Source organism: Toxotes jaculatrix, chromosome 18 (genome assembly GCF_017976425.1).
Source record: "Toxotes jaculatrix isolate fToxJac2 chromosome 18, fToxJac2.pri, whole genome shotgun sequence".
Taxonomy (NCBI): Eukaryota; Metazoa; Chordata; class Actinopteri; family Toxotidae; genus Toxotes; species Toxotes jaculatrix.
The window spans coordinates 15315235-15336539 of record NC_054411.1 but is presented as its reverse complement, the minus strand read 5'-3'; the positions used below and the strand labels follow the sequence as shown (position 1 = coordinate 15336539).

Genomic DNA, 21305 nt, shown 5'->3' with positions numbered 1-21305 from the left:
CAAAACTGACTTTTACTGAACCAATGATATTTGAATCATCTTTCTATTGATATTGATATTTATATTTTGATCGATCTTAAATATTGTCTGTGACCTTAACTTATATTGAATGCAAATATGTTGTTCGGTCCAAATGAGATGCAGTGTTTTGGAATGAAACTCTTCCATTGTGAGGTTATATACATGCAAACACACGATGAGAGGCTACGCATGAACACAAACAGGCCCTGGCACAGCATGCACTCAGCCATGCCAAGGGACATTATTTGGCAGCTGTCAGCTCTAATAGGAGTATGGCAGGGTGGGAGACAGATCCAGGCTCTGTACCAAGCCTACAAGGGTGCAGTATCTGGCAGCTACAGCATATCTGCTGTGTTTGTGTGTGTGAGCATGCATGTATGAGTGCATGTGTATGTGTCAGAAGGACTGGTGTATCAGATCCCCGCTGAGACAATGCTTACTACCGCTTGTGCCACTACAGTGTCCGTTTAGCCTACGATCTATGTATGGGGATCTGGTCTTGTGTGTGTGTGTGTGTGTGTGTGTGTGTGTGTGTGTGTGTGTGTGTGTGTGTGTGTGTGTGTGTGTGTGTGTGTGTGTGTGTGTGTGTGTGTGTATGTGTGTGTATGTGTGTGTGTGTGCCTCATTTCGACAGCAGTTGTGGGATAAAGTGCAGTGAATTACTGATAAACAGAGACTTCACGCATTGGCTCTGTCATTTCTTAACACAACTAGACACAGGAATGGAGGGAGAGATGAAAAGACAGATAAACTAACAGAGCGCACACACACACAGATCACGCTGCATCTGAATATCCGCCTGCCTTCTCCTCTCACTTACAAAGGCTTTAGTTTGAATTCTGGCTCAAACAGCCCATTCAGAGGAAACAGCTTTGGATCTCTATGAACTTCAGATTAATTTACATAACAATCACGCACTTCAAAAAAGCTGCAGAACTGCTCATTGCAGCCAACATGAAGGAGAATGGAAAATCATGATAATCATGATTATAGTTAAGTATTTTCCTAAATATGAAAAACAAAACATTCGAGCACAGTATGTAATATTCAATAAGTAGAGGGAACATCAGATCATTTGGCCACAAGGCCATAATGGAGTGTTTGTTGTTGTTCTTCTTCTTCTTTTTCTTCTTCTTCTTCTTCTTATTTGTTTTGGAATCTTACATTTCTAATTAATTTTTAGATTTTTAACGAAGGACAGAGAGAAACCAGCCTCCGCATGGTCATAAACTCTCAAACATCCTCCCGCATTCCCCATTCGCTCATTTTTTTACTTTTACTTTTTTTACTTAGGATTTTTTTTTTTTAAATCACTGGTAAAAAAACACACAAGACACATACCCAAGCAATTCCCACACACTGTAACCTCTCTAAATTACCACCCATGAGAATTAAAGGGTGAGTCACTCCTGTGGCATCAATTAACTCCCTCTTGGCAGAACTGTAGGTAGGAGACCGGCAGCTGTGTGTGTCTGTCTAAGCGAGCTGCCTCTGTTTAGTGTGCGTGTGCGAGTGTGTGTGAGCAGCATCTGTATTTTTGCCTTCGTGTAGGTTGGCTGGGTGGCACAACTATAGGTGGCAAGCAGCATAACACACAATTATACATCATTGCTGTCTGGAAACAGTGAGGCTATATCTCTATGCTCAGTTCCACGCTAGGTTACAGGCCCCTAGAATCATCTGTGGGGTGCCTTGTAATGTAAACTAACCTGCTGTGACAGTGAAGAGTGATTCAGATACAAAATACTGTGGTGTAGACCCAGGGGAGTAAATGTGTTTGCCTGTATTTGTTTATATGTGTGTGTGAGGTATAATACTGAATGTCTTATTACATGCCCGTGGGGTGTTTTTCTCACTTTTATTTTTAGCTCAAAACGCTCTTTGACAATTGAAAAACAAAAGTACACGTTTAGTCATACAACCAGGACAGGACCACTGCAAGGTTGTGTTACTCTAACAAACACAAACTGTGGTTGCAGCAACTTGGTTTCAGGGTGTGACAGTGTGACTCTGTTTTGGACTCTTGTTTGGTTTCTTTGTGTTTCTGCTTAGTGTTTCCTGTTTTATTTTGAAGTTACATTCCTTGTGCATTAGTTATGATGGTACTTCCTGTCTGTGTTTTCCCTTTGTGATTGTGTCCTCTGCCTTGATGTGTTTCACCTGTTCCCAGTTACCTCTGCCTCCTTTGTGGAAAGCCTCTGTTCCCTTCTGTCCTTGTCTGTGTTCATTTCCCCTTGTTTCTGTGGATTTCCTTAGTTTTTTTGTTCATGGAAGAGTTCCTTGATTTTCATTGAATTTATATCACTCTTGTACCTGGATTCTGTTCGGCCATCTTGTCCTCCTACTTCACCGTAAGTTTATTTAAGAGTTGCTACATTTATCCAGACTGCCTCTGCATGTGTCTGCATTTGGGTCCAGAAATCATTTAAATTGTAAGTGTTTGACTGCATGAATTTAAAATTTGACCACAAAAAAAAAAAAAAAAAACTCTTGTTGGGAGTTGTATGCCATAGAAAAATGAGTTTGACCCAAACAACTCAAATAAATTGATTTAAATTGTATTGCCCAACTGACATTACAAATGCAGGTTTTCATGCAGCTGAGGGAGGTTGAATTTTCTGTAAGCTACTACAGCGGTTCACATGGTAAATTCAGTTTAATGTGCATTTGCAGAGTTTTTCTTTTTTTGGAAATTTTTTTTATTCTAAATTCTCTTTGAAATTTATTCTTTACTGTCCTCCTGATTGATGTTGAGCCACCATAACAAAACCCAAAACTTTCGGAGGCAGGCTGCAAGACTTTAAATGTAAAAAGTCTGGAGGAAGTGTGGAGTTGCATTCATGGTAGCTTAACATCATTCAAGTAAAAACACAAAGTCGAATGTCTGACATGACTCTTGCTGTGCTGAGGCAACGGACATTATACTGAATTTATCAAGACAGCAGGTAATAGGGGATTGGAGATTTGAAGCATTTCCCTTAATCAGTAGTCCACCATGTTTACAATCAATAGTCAGTTAATCATTAACAATTGATGAGATGCAGTGGTCCTTTCCCTTTAATAAAATGTTCAGGCAGGTCCAGTAGCACTCAGAAACATGTATATTTACGAGTTTTTTCAGTTACTATGTGATTTTTAAAATCTCAACTCACTAAAAAACAGCAGCTTACTTTCATTTCAACTCTTCTCTATTTTATCATGCATGTCTTACACTCAGATGTTTTTTTTTGTTTTGTTTTGTTTTTTGGCTCCTTGTAAACCAGTAATCTGTCTGATCAAGCCTAGACTGTGTAGCCTGGAAAACTCACATGCAGGAACCAACAATCTGAGCTACCACCTTATATCCCCTGATACTTATATACCCTAGGACAAAGTTCTTTCATAAATACTCACAGGGGCCATACACCTCTCTTCATATAAAATTTCCCTTTTCCATTCGAATGGAGAACATTTTAAAGAAAATAATTTAAAGAGGGAGTTTTTGCAGCTTTATCTTTCACAAAAAACATGCTTCAGAAAAAAAAGACATTGCTGAATTGTCAGACTCTAATCAAACACCACATGTTGAGAAGGTTCATGCTGCGTGAATATCAGCGCGGTTTTCAGAGGCTAATCGTGTTTCCTATAAACGTATGAATGATCACTAATTGCGGACCACAGAAAAGATTCCACTGTGGTAGATAGCTGGCTCCGTTTGAAGCAATTACTACACATATTAAACTGCTTCACTGGAAAACGCACTCATGCTCAGTCAGTGGGCTCATAAGGATTTTTAATTTGTCACTGTTATCAGTTTGAACAGCACCGTGGCTGCTGCTGACTTTTTGAAGTTTATATGTTTTATCAAATCAAATTTTGGGGGATACCAGGAGTAGCTTGGAGTGTTTTGTGTTTTCTCACTCTTTAATGTTAAGCAAGTCTCAGTTGGGACAAAGCTGAGCATGTGCTGCTTTAAGCCTGTCAAATCGCCTGGAGATGTTTCTTTGGAGTTTTCCAGAAGTTCCACCAATCCTCACGGGAGTGAAACCCTCTGTGATGGATATTTCCTGCCTTCTGCTGATTCATTTTGTTTGAGAGTTTGGAGAAGATCAGTCTCAGAACATCAGCTTTTATTCATTATTTAGTTCATATCCCGTCTTGCAGGGGAAATGGATATTTTTTAGTAATTTAACTGTAAATGAGACTGATCCATGGCCTTTTGTGAAAGCAAACATCATGAAATTCATTAACAATATCCAATCTATACAACAGCATTTGGTTTTAACAACAGGGGGCTTTTCATATGAAGGAAGCTGACCCAACTTTAACAAAATAGCAAGAAATAAAAATGAGAGAAAAAAATATTTAAATAGATGTGATGAGCAAAAAAAAAACAGATAAAAACTGCAAAATGGACAGAAAGAGAGCGAGCAATGGATGTTACTGTACTTTAAAAGTCACAGTTAAATGAAACATGACAGACTGACTCATATGATGATCCCAGCAGTTTGACCTCCTGAGGAAAAAAAAAGCATATTTTTTGTGTTTGTCATACTAGTAGTCATAGTCACAGTGAATACACACATATCCATCAGTTATCTACATATACCTGCTCACCTGTGTAAGGTCACGGTGGACTTGAGCTTATCCCTGCTGGCTGAAAGGTACATTCAATACTGTGCTGTCCAGTGGCCAACTGTTTTTTGTTTTGTTTTTTTTAATTATTTTTAATTTATAACATGCTCATCATAAGGGGCACTCCAGCAGTTTAGTTGTTTTACACTTCGACGACAGGGCACTCACAGGAGAGGTTTTTGAAGAAATGGTCAGAATTTTTTTCTCGGTGAAAATGCCGAATACAGTAAGACCCTAACGAACAGAGAACTAGGGATTCGACACAGTTTTGAACATTTGATAAATTCATATGAAGTAAGCACATGTGTGACAAGTTGCCATTTTTCTCACTAGTTGCCTTACTGGTCTAAGATGTCTCAAAAATAATTTGGTAGTAATTTATTGTCTGATAGTTCTGTGTTTGTAATTTTTCCAAATCCACCCAGTTTGCAACTTTATACTTTACACATTTCAAAGAAAAGGTTGGTTTAAACTTTGGACATAAGACACCTCAATTTGCATTATGTCCAGATTTTGGACAATGAACTGAATCACCTGTAGAATTAAGTAGATATGTCATATGTACTGTATGCATTGCAACTGCTGTCCTCATTCATATCTGTACTAGTGTGTGTTGTTTGAAGTGCTGCATGTCAACACTTTCCGCACCCCCTGCTTATCATGAAAGAGCCAGATTTCCCTCGGCATATAGACTGGATGGATGCTGGGGTTTACACAGTATTTGAATTTCCTTGCAACTTAAATGATGAAGATTTGCATTTTTTTCATACGTTTTAGGCATTTTAGCATTTTAGCTGTGCCTTTTCCTCATGCAACTCAGTGTAATGGTAGAGTAAGTTGTTTGGTTACCAGTTCTGTAGACAGCTAATCGTTAGCAGAGGGGAAAAATCATGTGACCCCAGAAGCATCAGTTGCAAAGATGATAGAGGTAAAAGTGGTTTTGTAAATTATGACTTTACTTTAAATTATGTAATTTATAGTTTGAGCTCCCACCCCCTCTGTGTGTGTGGGTGTGTGTGTGTACATGAGTGTGAGTGTGTGTGCTGGTACTGTGTTCTGATTTCACCATATCACTCTGTATCATTTCAACAGTGCTAATATTGCAAGTTGGAATAGTTTATGTGACAGTTTCCTGAGGGAGGGGGAAGAAAAAGGGGGAGGAAAGGCTGAGAGAGAGAGAGAGAGAGAGAGAGAGAGAGAGAGAGAGAGAGAGAGAGAGAGAGAGAGAGAGAGAGAGAGAGAGAATAGAAATTGGCCCAAAGGGTGAGGGACGGACCAGAGAAAACAATGAGAGGGAGAGTGCAAGACAGGCATAATCAGAGGGCTGAGAGGAGAAGAGAGTCAGAGATGGAGGGTTGAGGAGGCGATACAGGGAGAGATAAAAGGCTCGTAGCAACGAAAATGACGAAGGGCAAGAGATAACATGGGGGGGTGGGGGGGTGTCGAGTCAGACGCAGGAAGTTGAGAAGATTAGACAGACAGGATTAGAAGAGGAGAGAAAGAAAGAGAAGATGTTTCCAGGGAGATAGAGGGTGTAGAGAACAACAAGTACTCAACAATATTGCTCTTAAGCATTCTGCAGGGGACGAAGGCAAGAGACACAGAGCGGGTGGTGGGAGGGGGAGACGAGAGAGTGACGGAGATGCAGCTTCAGCTCACTTTATTACCATTGTGTGTGTGTGTGTGTGTGTTTGGGGGGGTGGAAGACAAATGAAGTAGAGGAATGGAAGTGGACAGATATTAATGAGATGAGAGAGAGAGAATAGATTGACTAGCAAGCAGAAAATGCAAAGGGCAATTGAGATGTATGTGTGGGTACAGTCTGTGTGTGTTCCTGTAGCATGCACTGTCCATATCATTCAGTTTGTGGAAACATTTATGAGTATTTATTAATTTTGCAAGTCCTATTTAAACTGTCAGTGTCCTAATTACCCCGTGGAAGTCACTACAGTTTCATTAAATCTCAACTTTCTGGTTTTACTGCAAGAATAAATTTCATTACTGACCTTGTACGTATTTGCAGGGTTTTTTTTCTGCCAGAATAGAGATGATGTGTCAGTCTCAGCAGCAATAAACTTTTCCCTAACATTAATTTATCCTGGAGAGGTTTTGCTGAGCTGAGAGTTTTTCTAGCAACACTCTGCTTCACATTGACACCAGGGAGCTGCCCTCTACGGCCACAGACGACTGGCATGTCGCTGTGTAGCTCCACTGGAGCAGCTGAAGATTGCTTAATGGCACCTTCAGTGAGAATGTCAAGGGAAAGGAACGAAATACCAATTTAATTTCATGTTTTTGCTACCTGATACATTTCATTTTGTGCTTTTCTGTGCGGCCCTTTAAAGTCTCCTCCCTTCTCTGGTGAATGCCCACATCTTTTAAACCCCACACGTCCAGTTTGTCGCACATTATAAAGCCAAAATATAATCTTGATGGTATCACCACTTTCTCAGACTTGACAAAGCTCCTCCAGAGTCACAGAACACATTACACACCTGCTTTCACTGGGTTTTCATGTGCAAAACTGGTGGAGTGCCCCCTTAAGTAATTGTATGTTATACCTTGATATATGGGGATTGCTATGATGGAGTCATAGGCATGAGGCCAAGTGCCAAAAGTCATCATAGCAATGTCAGAGTTAGAGCAGGTTCCATTTTGTGTTCATGCTGTTTTATCCTTTCATTTGGGAACAAATGACACAAAGACACCTTCACCAAGGTACATAACACTTAGTGCCTTTTTGCCGGTCTGCTGTGTTTGATTGCATTACATTGTTCATGTTTTTATGCTTACTGCTCTCGTGACCACAGGCAATCATTTCACTGCGGGCTAATAAAAAGACAGTTGCTCCATTGCATTTTAGAAGGCTGTGCCAAGGTTTCAACAGCGAGATTAACAGTGAGGAAATATTCATGGGCCTCTTGATAGCAGCTCTCAGGTCACAGCTGATTTGTTGACAATGTTGCTGTAATTTCTTTGTCAGTGGTGACATGGTGATGGTGAGCTTTTACTTTTAGTCCTTGCTAATATGTGCAAACACTGGAAAGTTTATAAAACCAATTAGAAACTTTGCGGTCAACACTCTAAAAGGGCAAGCAATATCACTTGGATTCCATCAGGGATGTTTGTCGTAGCAATTAAACTGCGACCACACATATGGCACTGATGCAGCTTTGTGTGAGACAAATCAGATTACCATGGCTGAGACCACCACTTAAAAACCTTATTTGTCCTCCACCATCCTGCACAGAATATCAAAGAGAATGGATCTGCTTCAGCTGAAAGATCATAGTCCTGAGTCCAGAGTCAAACCTCAATGAACAATACACCATGCAAAATCTGAAAACATTTGCTGGCATAAGGATGCACATTACTGTAACATGCCCCTGCTTCTTTTTCAAGTTATTATTTTGCTGTTTAACAAGAAGATTTGATTGTGTCGCTTTTTTTTATCAGTCATAGCCCCCACAGGCCCATTAGATGATCATTATTAACCATTTATTTCTAACACTTGTAAAAACTAAACTAAACTATTTATTATTAGTTTTTATTGTTAGCTGTCAGCTTTAAGCTCATTATTTTTCAGCTGTCGTTTAGCTGTGATTTAACTGTTTATCCATTAGGCTCAGATATCAATGTCGACATTTTATGCACTACTTTTAGTAAACTGCTTGAATTATTTCAGCTAACTGTGTAGAGGTCTTTGCCTGTTTGATAGTAACACCTGAACATGTGGTGTTCAGGTGTTACAGCTGGCTTAATGTCTGTGTGTATATGTTTTTTTGTAGTTATTGAGCTATTCCACAATCTTTCCTACCCCTGGTTCAGAGTCATGGCACTAAATGTAAGAGATTTAAGTAGAATAGTGTCCACTAACTACCTTCTATCTGATACAATACACAGCCCAAGTCTTTGCTTACAGCTGCAGGTTCTGTGTGCTCCTGCATAGTTAAGTCTATACGCTGGAAGGCCATTTCCTGCCCGTGTTCCAGTTTTGAGGAGGCATCAGAACTTGTTCAAAGGCATCAGACAATAAAAGATGGCAAGAGGGGATGTTTCTTTCTTTTTTTTTTTTTCTTAAATAAATGATTGACGCATCCATTTGGCAAACATCCAGAGACTCATCCTTTTCATCCTCGATTCCACTGCCTTGAATTTAATTCGGAGCCTTTTCTGTTTGGGTTTGTGTTTTACAGAGATGAACAGCCATGTGTCATACTTGTCTTTATCCTCAGGTAGAGCTATTAAGATGAAGGCCGATTTTTCATATTTTTAATAATGGATTTTCACATGAACGTGCATCTTTTATCATCCGTCTCAACTCTTTCCCATCACGTCGATCTAACACTTTCCCTTCGGTCCTCTTTATTTCTGCGGTTCCTTTCACTCATTTGCCTGACGCCACACTCTTTCTCGTCCCTATGTGTTGATTAGCATGAGTATATTTGTGAGAGCTCACAAGGTTCTAAGCCTTGACTACTTTTCAGTTTGCATGCAGGATGTGGTAAATTTGCATTTTTTTTCTTCCTCCCTCCAGGACTCTGACGGAACTCTTGAAGCAGCCAGGGGAGGCAGGAGCAGTGGATGGAACCGCGGTTCATCATCCTATAGGGACCAATGGCATCTCCGCCAGGTCGCTACGCTCCAACAATGGTCAGTCTTCAATATGTGAGTCTATGTTTCTCTATGCATGAGTTAGCATGTAAGCGAACTGAGCTGATGTGAAATGACAGACAGAGGTTTTTCAGTTGTGTCACAAATAAGCAAATCAGCCACAGGTTGTGCATTTATCAAGGTCCTATTGAAAAAGCTATTGTTTTTTTATTTATATGCTGTATATGCTCTATAGTTTTATATTTGTGTAGTTCAGATCAGCAAAATTAGCCGGCACGTCTTAGAACGATGGTTTCCCAATGTTTTTTGTCAGACAACGCCACAGTTACTCAAACTTCCATTTTAGCTGTTTTGTATTATCATTGATATCATTATTATATTATTTTACACTATCTGTAAACTGCCTTTCAAGTATTTATCCATAGATTCTAAATTAACCGTTAACCATTTGTCAATACGTGTAGCTAATCATATTTCAACTACCTATTACTTTAGGCTAACTACTTCTCCATTACTTTACCTAACTGTATTTCAGCTGTTTATCCTTTAATTTTAGCTATTAACCATTTATTCACCACCTTTAGCTAACCTTTTGGACTTGTTTGCTTGATAATTAGTTTTCACATTCCTTGTTCTTCAACTGTGTGTTTTTAAATTCAAATTATAATTTTTCACAATTAATTTTTTTACAATATTTCCACAAACTCTCTGGTAACTGCAGAAATGCAACCTTGGGTACGGGTACACCCTGGTTAGGATTCATTGTTTTAGAGCGATTTTTAGAGCGATTAAGAAACAAAGACGAGAATTAACTGAGAGGTCTGGGACAAAGCCTTAAAATCCACTGTGAGACACTGTCAAGATCCCAGACATGCACATTGGCCTACTGTAAATTTACTATATTTCTCCACCAGTACTCTTCATCTCACACCGACTTTACCCAACACACACACATAGGTGTCACTCTCTGTTGCTGTCTCTCTGTCAGACAGATAAACACACACACACACGCTCACATGTGCCATCCATGGACGAGGAGGCGCAGGGACAGACAGGTCATATTTAATTAAGATGTAATTAGCCGTGTTCCAGCTCCAAAACCACAGTGGGAACACTGAGTGACCCATCTGTCTGCCTCTTTCTCTAGATGCTCTGACCACACACACACGCACAGTACACACATAGACACACACACATATACATACATGCTCAATATAACCCTGTGCTTCTTCAGTGCATTGAGGCTCAAATTAGTGGACATACTTCCTGAGGGCTCATTTGTGACAAGAGTGATGGCATGTTTTAAAGGACAAAGGGCCCCGTTGCCTCATAATTTTGTCCCCGTCCTCAGGCACGGCAGAAAAAATGCGAGCTGTCCTTTAGTCCAGTTGTGTCTGCAAACAGGTAGACTTCTGTTACTGCGTAGATAAAAGCCATAATGAAAGCCATATGACATCAATTAGCATGACTCAAAAGCACATATACTGACATAGATATCAGCTGTTCCATATGCTCTGGTTCATAAATTATTCAAGTACAATATTTCATTTTTATTTCACACTGTCAAACACATGCACATACTCACACATGCAACATTTATCCACACATACAGACAAAAGGAAATTGCTGAGGCTTTTTCCCTTTTCTTTCATCTACCCTCCATTGCAATAAACAAGTTTTTGGCCTCCTTTTCACCCTGTACTGTGCTTATTAGCACTCTGTTGTCTTCTGTCTTGCTTTCCCTCATTCGTTCTGTTTCTTCCCCTGCTATTAAATCCCTCCGTTACTTCCTCTGCTCTTCACCATCATTATCTAGTCAACCTTTCTGTGCCATGCATACGCGTTTTAGTGCAAAAACTACATAGTATGATAGCATTTTTTTCTTGGCCTTGAATAATTTTTGTATGAGACATGACTATCTTTGGAGTTTTTTTTTTTATAAAATAAAACAAGCAAGGAAATAACGGAAGGAGGAGTGAGAGAGGTGTCAAGTAAGGGATAAACAAGGCGGACATATGGAGGAGAAAGTGTCTCTGTGTGTGCTGGGGGATGAATGGGGGGTACAAATGACAGTCGGGGCCAAAGGGATGAAGCCATCCTGATCCTGCTGTGTCAGCCGTCTACACTTAATCACCTCTTAATTAAACACATTTAATCCTCCATGCCACTTAGACAGAGAGAGAGAGGAGAAACAGAGATGAAAGGGAGTGACGGGGACAGACAGGAAGGAGAAAGGATGGTAGACAGATGGGTATAAATGTAGATGAAATGTTTATCACTTCACAAGTTAGAGTAAAAAAAAAAAACTTTTCAGAGGAGGTTGTGGCTGCCTAAGCTGTTCTGTTTCTCCATGATGTGAATTTTGAGTTTCATCCAAAAGATTCCAGGCAATAGGAAAAACTTTGTTACACCACTTGGTCCATTATTATTTTGTGATTCAAACTTATAGTCAACACCTACAGTAAAAAAGCACTTATAATGAGATAATGACAACAATGTTGTCTTTTAATGGAAAAGGCATGTAAATTGAATGTCTAAACTAAAAGCAATTTGTCACCTAGAAATAGACTCTGCACTGTAGCAGGATTGAGCCATGATGTTCAGTTAGTGGGTCCACCACAATGGAGTTTTACAAACATTCAAGGTCCCAGAGGATAAATCCCACTGGTTTGACATTAGCATTTTGCTTTTTTTTAAAACTGATTTTAAACATCATATGGGTGAGGAAATTCAGTCACATACAGCACCATGTATCTTTAAACATCTTGAATCCTGTCTGCAACCTTTACTACATATTAACTTTTTTATTAACATATTAACTTGTCTTTTTCTGTGCTGTGGATTTTGAAACGAAACGTACATTTGTAGTACAGTATTAAGTAATAATTGTTGTTAACTCATGTAACAGTGGTCCTTAGCTTTTCTTATTTATTTGGCCACATGCTGACTTGCCTCCAGTGCAGACATAAATGCACTTACACAATACAATTATGATCAGTGCATTGCCTTTTAAAGTAGTTTCTCTATATTAAGACTGTGGGCTGAAAATACCCATTATTTGAAAAACAATGCAAATTTCATTAAGATTTAAAAAGCACGAATGCCTTCCCCATTCACTGCAAGGTAACAATGCACAATATACAAGTTTGCTCTACATGTGCTGTGTATTAAAACACTATGTGCATCAATGCACTGTGGCTTGCAATAGACCGTAGCTGCATGAGTTAGAGAGCAGTGAGAGACTTGAGTGCGGCTGATTAGGATGAAAATACACCGAACAAGTTCTGAGCCCGTTCCCTAATGAAGACAGCAGCCAAATCCTCGTGTTTCCTCTCTGAGAAAAGAATGATCTGCCTTCCAATCCTCTACAACTCTCCTGCACTCATTTTCAAAGCAGATATATTTTTAATACCATGTAAGAGATGAACTAAGGGATAAAAGTGGTAAGATGTAAAGTCTAGGGCTGGCAGATTTGACAGAGAGGAAAGTGGGAGAGAGTGGGGAAAGAGGAAAAACACAGTGAGGAAAAGTATTGAGGTCATGGCGGTTACAATGACTGAATCAATGAATTCCGAAGACAGGAGTTTTGGTGTGGTTATAAAGGACAACTGATATGATGGAGAGAAAAGAGAGGATGACGGGTTGACAGAGAAGTTACTGAACAAAGTCAAAGAACAAGGTAATGGGGAGTAGAGAGAGAGACAGGAGGGAGGAGATGAAAATGAGATGAGGTTAAAAGAGACATACCTTAACAGTGACATTACCGAGAGGGGGATCAGGAGGACTAGCAAGCGAGGGAGGGGGAAGAGAGGGGGACAGGCGGTGAAGGTAGAAAAGTAAAGAGACTAGAGATGAAAGGGAAGTGATGGTGACGATGAGCAGTGGGTGTGTCTGTGCCAGGAGACTGAGGGGATACAAGGAAGGAGTTTTGGTTAAAAATGTCAAACAGAGGGAGAAGAATAAAAGAGTGAGAGAAAGCTGGAGAAAAGAAAAGACGGCAGGAATAGAGAGAAACGACAGGAGAGACAACATGCTGCTAGCTGCGAGGGGGACAGCTGGTCAGATGCTGCTCTGCTCTGCTCTGGTGTGTAGAGCTGCCCTGAGGACAGACACCCTGCTCTACACACAAACACGGATGCACACAAAAACCGGCTCATACATGTACATACACATCTCCACACACAATATGCACATATTTTCTGTATTCCATATATTCATAAAGTTTCATACAGTGGTAAAGGACGTGTGGAAGCAAGTGAAGAAATGATGGGTGAGATGAGCAAACATTTGAAGGAACAACAGAAGAAAATGTTAGAGGAAGAAAAAAAAAGGAAAAGAGGGAGGAAAATCTCCACAGACGAGGGTAGAAAGAAAAAACAAGGTGCATGTAAGTGAGACAGTGAGCGACTGTAAGTGAGAATGAGGAGATGGAGAGGGTATCAGGCAATGGGATGTAAATAAAGTGTGGCAGGACTGAGAAAAGAACAGATGGCGGGGAAGAAGAGCGGGAAGGAGGGAAGAAAGATGGAAAGCTGGGAATGCGTTCCCAGATCACTTATAGCTGATGTCAGCCATGCGAGCATTGCATCTAATTGCAGCGCTGACTGCAGCATAGAAATTCATCCTCCTTTGTTTTGGCAAATGTTTTGTCAGGTGGTTACGGCACCGCTGAAAACAGCACGGACTCGACAGTTTTTCCTCCGCTGGCTTTGCAAGGATTTCTCTGTATTCAGTTAGACTGGAAAACCTCAAACTGAGGTCAAACTGAGAAAAAAATTTATCTTAAAGCTGCAGAAATATCTTTTTTTCAATCAACTATGTTCCATTCAAAATCAAACTAAAATCCAATTAAAACTAAAATTAATTTTTGCTAACAATCAGTATTTATATCTTTAGTGTTTCTTTTAACTTGTTTACTTATTTGGTCAAAAGTGTAACTATAAATTACAGTTTTGACTGTAATTTATTTTTGTAATTTAAAAATAATAATAATTTAAGCTGATAAACTCCTGCTTTCTCACATACAAACCTAACAGTACAGTGTTTAATGTTTTAAAGGAACAAATGTCTGAAACTGCTAAAGGTAAACCCCAAAAACCTTGTGTCCCATTTTTCAGGCTACAGGGCCGTGATCTACCACCAACTCTCAAATGTCAGTCAAGGTTTTATTTTCTTTTGAAAAACTAAAAACAGTAGCCACTAAAGTTTATAATTCCTCTCAAATTAAAGGTCAGGAGAGCTAAAATTTCAGTTTGACTTTAAGCCTCACCGTGTAGAAATGTCATTCAGCCACTGCAGTGTAACCAGTAGCTGATTAATTTCATGGTTACATATATGTACACTGAAATACTCCTACAGGTAACAATTATTGCACTGATTGATTCAACTACAGGCACATTAAAAAAAAATGGAGCCTAACCTATTTGTTATTTCAGCTTCCATTTGAAACACATTGAATGATGATGCCTCGGACTGTCTCATTAATGCACACGCACACGTGTACTGCTCTATTCAGCAGTTCTCACAGGTAACCTTCAAAGCAGCAATGCCCCCTCTGTTACAGAAGGGAAAGGATTGAGTGGGGTATATCTGAGCTGGGCGGACTTCACTGGAGGTCTTTTCTCATACAGGGAAGGATTTGCATTTGTGGGGCATAATTTGCATGTTGCTGGCCTGCGAGAGAGGGAAAAGAGGCAGAGAGAAATAAAAACATCAGAGTGAGAAGGGGAGGAAGGGCGGCTGAGATGCAGGGACATGGAAGACATAGAGCGGGAGGAGAAGGAGAGAGATGAAGTGAGAGAGAGAGAGAGAGAAGGAATGTGTGTTTGATGCAAGGAGAGGCGGCCAGAGAGAGGGAGAGAGGAGGAAGAGGGAGATAGGATCAGTGTGACATTGAAATCAAAACAAGGAAATGAGTATCATGGGAGCCTGCCTGTTAAGTGAAAAGACGTACTATAGGCAGAGGGTTGGTGTGTCTGTCTGTGTGTGTGTGTGTGTCCAGGCGTGTGAGAGAGAGTGTTTGTTTACATCTGTGCGCCCTTGATTTCTTGTGGATCATCACTACAGTGCCACATGGGGCCAGTGCCAATTATATCTGCATTGAGCTCGTCAACGACAACCCACCAGAGACCGAGAGAGAGAGAGAGAGAGAGAGAGAGAGAGAGAGAGAGAGAGAGAGAGAGAGAGAAAGAGAGAGAGAGTGAATTAGAGCAAACGTGTTAAGAATATGTTAGTATGAGCGTATGGTCATACGAGCATGAAAACATGCACTCAACCATGAGCGTGCTGCACAGTTTGTTCATCAGGTGGCCAACTTGTCTTGTGATCCAGTTGCGGTCTTGCCCTTGTGTCTGAATGACTGACAGGACCTCGGGTCTCCCTGCCAATCCGTTTGTCGTTTTATGGGAGCTTTGGAGCTTTAGTCTTTAGACAGATCCCAGCATGTTAACCCCATTTATTCAACCCAACGCGATTTCTACTTTAATATTCTGTTTTCTTACTCTTCTTCTCCCAGTCTCAGTTTTCCTCATCCTTCCATTTCTCCCCTTTATACTGAACATTATTTTGAATGTTGCTGACCTTTGTGTATTCTCTCCTGCCTTTTTCTGCTTGAGTTGAGTTTCTTCCTCTGGGTCTTGGTTTCCTTCTCTCGACCTTCATATGAGCCTTGAAATAATCTATTATTGTCTGACATCCAGAGGAGAAATGTGAGTCTTCATTTCCCCTCTCCACATCAACTTCAAACTTCTCTTTCTCCCTCTGTCTCCCCCCACCTTCACCCAAACTATGACGCAGCCAAAACCACTGAAAATCTAAAACACCTATAATAAAAGTATGTTTTTGTATTTCTTAGTTACAGCTTCTCCGCTTTTTTTCTGTCATCTCCGTGTCCCCTCCCCTTCTGTCTCCCCTCTCTCCCCTCGTCTTTCTTTCACTCTCTAAATCATAGCCTCAGTGTCTGCAGACAGAGCTGTCTGATCCCTCGTTTTCCGACTGAACTCTAAAGTCACCCAGAAATGATCACAGAGCTACAATAAATAGACCTGATGTTCCTTTTGGTTGTTTTGGGGAGTTCAAGAGTTGCACTGAGTTGAAAGCAAACTTTTGTGGTTTCAGGGACAAAACCTAGTGGCAGGATGATGGAATACAGCGAGAAGAACACAAAAAATAAAGCTTTGAGTTAGTACAACACAAGCTCACATTTTATCTCCTTTCATAAAGAAAACTAAGATCATTCATAGATGTAATGAAAATGAAAACAGATCTCCACATTGTACTAAAAAACAAAACAGAAAAAAACATAGATACAGACTTTAAAACACGAATGCAGGACATTAAATCACTGGAGAAGCGATCGCATAGACATGAATGGTCCCTGCTCTATTTATCCAAATTCTGTGAAGATCTGTCGCCACTGCTGAAAGTCAACCAACTCACAGAGGGGAACTATCCAGAATAGGCTTATTAAGAAGCCAGGGCAGCGGCAGATAGCAGCTTTTGCGAGCCACCAAAACAATAACTGGGACTAACAAACAGGCAGACACAGTCACGCAGACCGAAGGAAAAGACAGAGGGTCAGCGACTTGATTGGAAATATTGGATGCTCATAAATACTTAATGCAAACTTCCAAGTCAGTGCATTCAGTACAAATACTGATGGGCATAGTGATAGAGAAACCAACAGAGAATTATGCCTTTAGAGCGACAGAAGTGAAATAAATGTCATACTCAAAGAAGTTGTTAGCTACTTCAGCATCAATTTTTAAAACACTTTTGACATCTAACTTTTTATAGAGATAAGGCAGTTGATGTTTGACAGCACCCACTTATGCTTCTTTCGTATTTTTTATTAATTACTTTATTTACAGATTCATTTGTTTTTTTTATTTTACGAATAATTTGACAAAAGTCTTGATGATTTTCTGCTGACTGATCTTATTTCTACTCATGAATGTAAAAGATGTCCACCATCATCTTTTCTCTTGTTGAGGGTGAAGTTAATACACTTACATTAGACCCCTGCAGGTACTGCAGAGGACGTGTGTTGACAAATGTATACAGCATGCATAAAGGAGAGCGAGCGTATCTTCAGGCCTGTGTGTACTGTGTCTGAGTGTGTTTGTGTGCTTGTGTGTGGGGGTGCATTGATCCAGTGGGATATTTTCTCTCAGTCATTTGAAGGACACCAGACTCCTGCTCTGCCGCCCCACGCACATACCCCCCACACGCATGCCCACACACATGCCCACACACATGCACACACATACACAGAGCAGTGACAGCCGTTGCGGATAGTGTTGACAGACGATTTATAAATTGCAGCTCAATGGAGACAAATGACGATGCACATTAGCAAGACACTGTCACAGCGTACAGTCTTAATGTGTGGGGATAGTGTATTACGCACGAGTCTGTGTGTGTGTGTGTTTGCTGATGTGTGTGTATTGGAGATGTCAAGAGAGGCTGTGGGAGGCTTTGTTGTGTCTGTCACCTCCTCTGCCTCCAGCCATCCCGAGGGTCAACCATTATGGATTGACACATTTTTACACATTCGACCTTAAAAATATGGTTGTGTGAGTGAGTGAGCGGAAATGTGTGCAGCATGTGATTGCACTTGGTAGTGTTCATTAATGCTTTTTTTTTTTTTTTGTCTGTGTCTATTTTCAAAAGATATGAGATCATCAAGCCTTTTTTATTATTCTTGTTAGGGTCTTGTTAGGGTTTTTTAGACCTTGGGGTTAAGGAGATGGTGAGAATTGTGCCGTCTTTCAGTGTGCATGCATGCAAAGGCACTTAGCACTACTTTATGAGCAAGCAGAGGGTGCCATTTTTATGGCAGGAGCAATGAGCGAGGTAGTTCAAAGGGAGGATGTGGATATCCATGGATGTGAGGACCGTGTGAATGTGTGTGTAAATGCGAATATCTGTGTGTGTGTGTCTGTTGGATACTGATATGAGCTGCTGCTGAGCCCCTGAGTGAGGTGCAGTGCGTGGCTATACATTAAATGGCCAGGATTAGCTGCTGCAGGCTCACTGATAGTATTACTGTTATGGAGCGACTGGGAGGGATCGGGCTCCATTTTGGCTCTGTTATTCTGTCATAATGAGGCATAACCCCTCTCATAGAGGACTCAATGGTTTCCTGGTTAATGCATCAGGCCAAGGGTAGCACTTGTGCTGCTGACTACCGGAGAGGGAGGGATGTGTGTGTGTCTGTGTGTGTGAGAGAAAGAGAAGGGAGAGAGAGAGAGCATATGACAGAAAATATGCCTGAAAAAAAAAATATATTTACAGTAAGCAGACAGTCTCCCATAAGCAGAATATTGTTCTGCATTTTAAAATTTGCCTGCCCGCTAAGTTAAGTTAATGCAATCTAAAAGTAAAATGATTTTAAAAGATAATATTTTCATAGTATTTTTCTGTGTAAAATTCAGAATATACACTAAAAATCACCAGGTTAGTTAGCAAGAATGCAACAACGGGTTAACTTTACTCCATACCTGTGGGTAGAAAACCACCTGAAACGTGTATGTTTTGACCTAGTGTTATTTTTATTTTTTAAATATGACAGTTGGCTTATTTACCAAGAGTTAGAACAAGTTCAAGTTTTACCTTAAAGGTGCCCCACAGTGAAATATAAAACTAAATATAAACGAACAGAAGTTATAACTACACTGACTGTTACTCACTAAAACATGTTGCGTGTTTCCTTCTTGAATATATTTCCTTCCTCATAAAACGTGCAAGTATCTTAAATCCAGTATTTACATCCATGTTTACTTGCTAGCTGTCTTCTTCTTCTTCTTCCCTGTCTTGTTGGTCCTTTTTCACCACCTGTGGGTCGGTGGAATAGTGAGAAACCACAGGCAGGGTGCGTGCACAAGGAGGCAAGACAAACGAAACAGGAATACAGCACAATGGTGCTACTAGGGGTCTAAAACCCCACAGGAAACCATTAAAACTACCATAAAGGTTTTATCAGCTATACAAAACCATGTTCACATGGTATTATTGGAGCTACAGTGTGTAGCCATACTATAGTTTGGATAAATAACCCAACAGTAACATAAAAATAACAGTAACACTGGGTCAAAACAACTCCTTGTCTTGCCTGTGTGTGTTGTGTTGGTGCTATATTGACTCAAGCCGGGTCAGTTTTGAACCAGTGATTTTTAGTGTTATATAAATGATATAAAGTACATTGTACAGAGTATCAAACATAAAACCAGGCTTTATTGTGATTATGACAGGATAGGGCTGCAGCTCAGCATGACAGCAACGCCTTGTGGTATTTCTCAATCTGACACAGGCTGATCTACCCGCATGCCACGCAGGCGCTTCTTCTCTCTTTGCTCCACACTACCCTGAGAGTCTGTACATGTGTCCTGCCATGTTCCCTGTCAAGTAGAGTCATTTTCCATAATCAAAGCAACAATCTTGTACAAGCTCAATCTCATAATTACAAGCTTAGAGATGATATCAGGCTAAAGAAAAAAAAAAAAAGCCTTGTATCGCCACGAAGGATCCAAACTGACAAAACGCTTGATTGTTTTCATTTTCAGTTTGGTCGTAGAAACTACATCATACAACAAAAGGCTCAGTGCTGCAGCCGTGAAGCATTTTCGTCACTGATTGGAAAATAAACTGTCACAGGAAGATTAAAGGTGCCAGGTTTTCACAGGACGTAACTGGTTCATAAGCACAACTTCACAAGTGAAACCAATATGAAGTAACAGAGAAGGATGTGCCTTTGATAACAACGTCTCCTTCTGTCTGCGAAGGTTGCTCCTACTGTGAGCTTAAATTGATGGTAGTTATCAGTAAAGAAACAGTGGCTGAGCTGGTCTCTGCATGGCAGCTCCATGTGTGTGTGTCTGTGTGTGTCTGTGTGTGTGTGTGTGTGTGTGTGTGTCTCTCTAAGCTAAGCCAAACGATGGTGTAACATATCTGATTGAAATCAGTCTCACAGCGGCAAGCCAGAGCTCTTGGAAAGCAGCATGGGAGTCCTTGGCGCGCACGCTCACACACACACACACACACACACACACAAACACACACACAAACACACACACACGCACAGAAGAACAAGCAACCACAATGAGCAGCACACACCTAAAGAGTCACAAACACACAAACTCAGCACACATGTGAGCACGGCATATAAAAATGACAACAAATACACACATTCTCCCTCTCTCTCTCTCTCTCTCTCTCTCTCTCTCTCTCTCTCTCTTTCCTTCTTTGTCCAGCACACAAATACACACTACACACAACACACAATGCCACATCACATCACGTCATTTCAGAGAGCGTGTTTAACCTAATCACACTCAGCCATGCGTGAGCCTTAGAGGGGAAGTCAGGTCTGTTATGACAGCTGATGTGCTGTGTGACGGCCACAGGGTTTAGAGAGCACCGACCTGCAGTCTGCTTTTAATACACACACACACACACACACACACACACACACACACACACACACACACACACACACACACACACACACTGTGGCTTCAAACACACATGACCTGTGCAGGATGAAAGTGGAGGCAGACATGTGGACAGACAGGAAGGAAGCCAAACAGACGAGACGGCAAAGCAGACCGAGTGACTAATTTTATGGTTTATTTCCATATCACTAACCTGCGAGCAGACGCGCATCAGGGCTGCAGCTCCTACATCCAATCAGATTGGTCCCATTAAGGGAGATGTTGTTGTTTATAGTTTCAGCATTTTCGGTGATTCAGTGTTTACCTGTGGGGACATAATCGTATTGAGATGGAACCTGCATGAGTGGGAGTAGGAGTCATGTTTACCATTTTGACCATGAGTACAATCACTGTAAATATTTCTGACAGAAGCATAAAGTCTGGCCTGAAAAGAAAAAATCTTACCTTATTACAAGAATATTATGCCACAGAAATGTGTGATTTTATCAATAAAGACCAGCATGAAAAATTCTTAAGAATAACAAGAAGTTAAACTAAACTGCAGTGACAACACTCTGATCAGGTGGCTTTTGCTGATTGTTTATTAACTTAATTTTTTGGTTTCCT

General features: G+C 40.5%; 1 protein-coding gene across 1 annotated transcript in view; it reads left to right on the top strand.

Moving 5' to 3' along the window:
• Positions 1 to 21305, top strand: part of LOC121198458 (protein shisa-8-like) — a 78389-nt gene that overhangs the window by 26239 nt on the left and 30845 nt on the right. The window contains exon 2 of the mRNA XM_041062633.1: positions 9173 to 9288. Coding sequence (XP_040918567.1) covers positions 9173 to 9288 — 116 coding nt within the window. The remainder of the gene's footprint in view (positions 1 to 9172; positions 9289 to 21305) is intronic.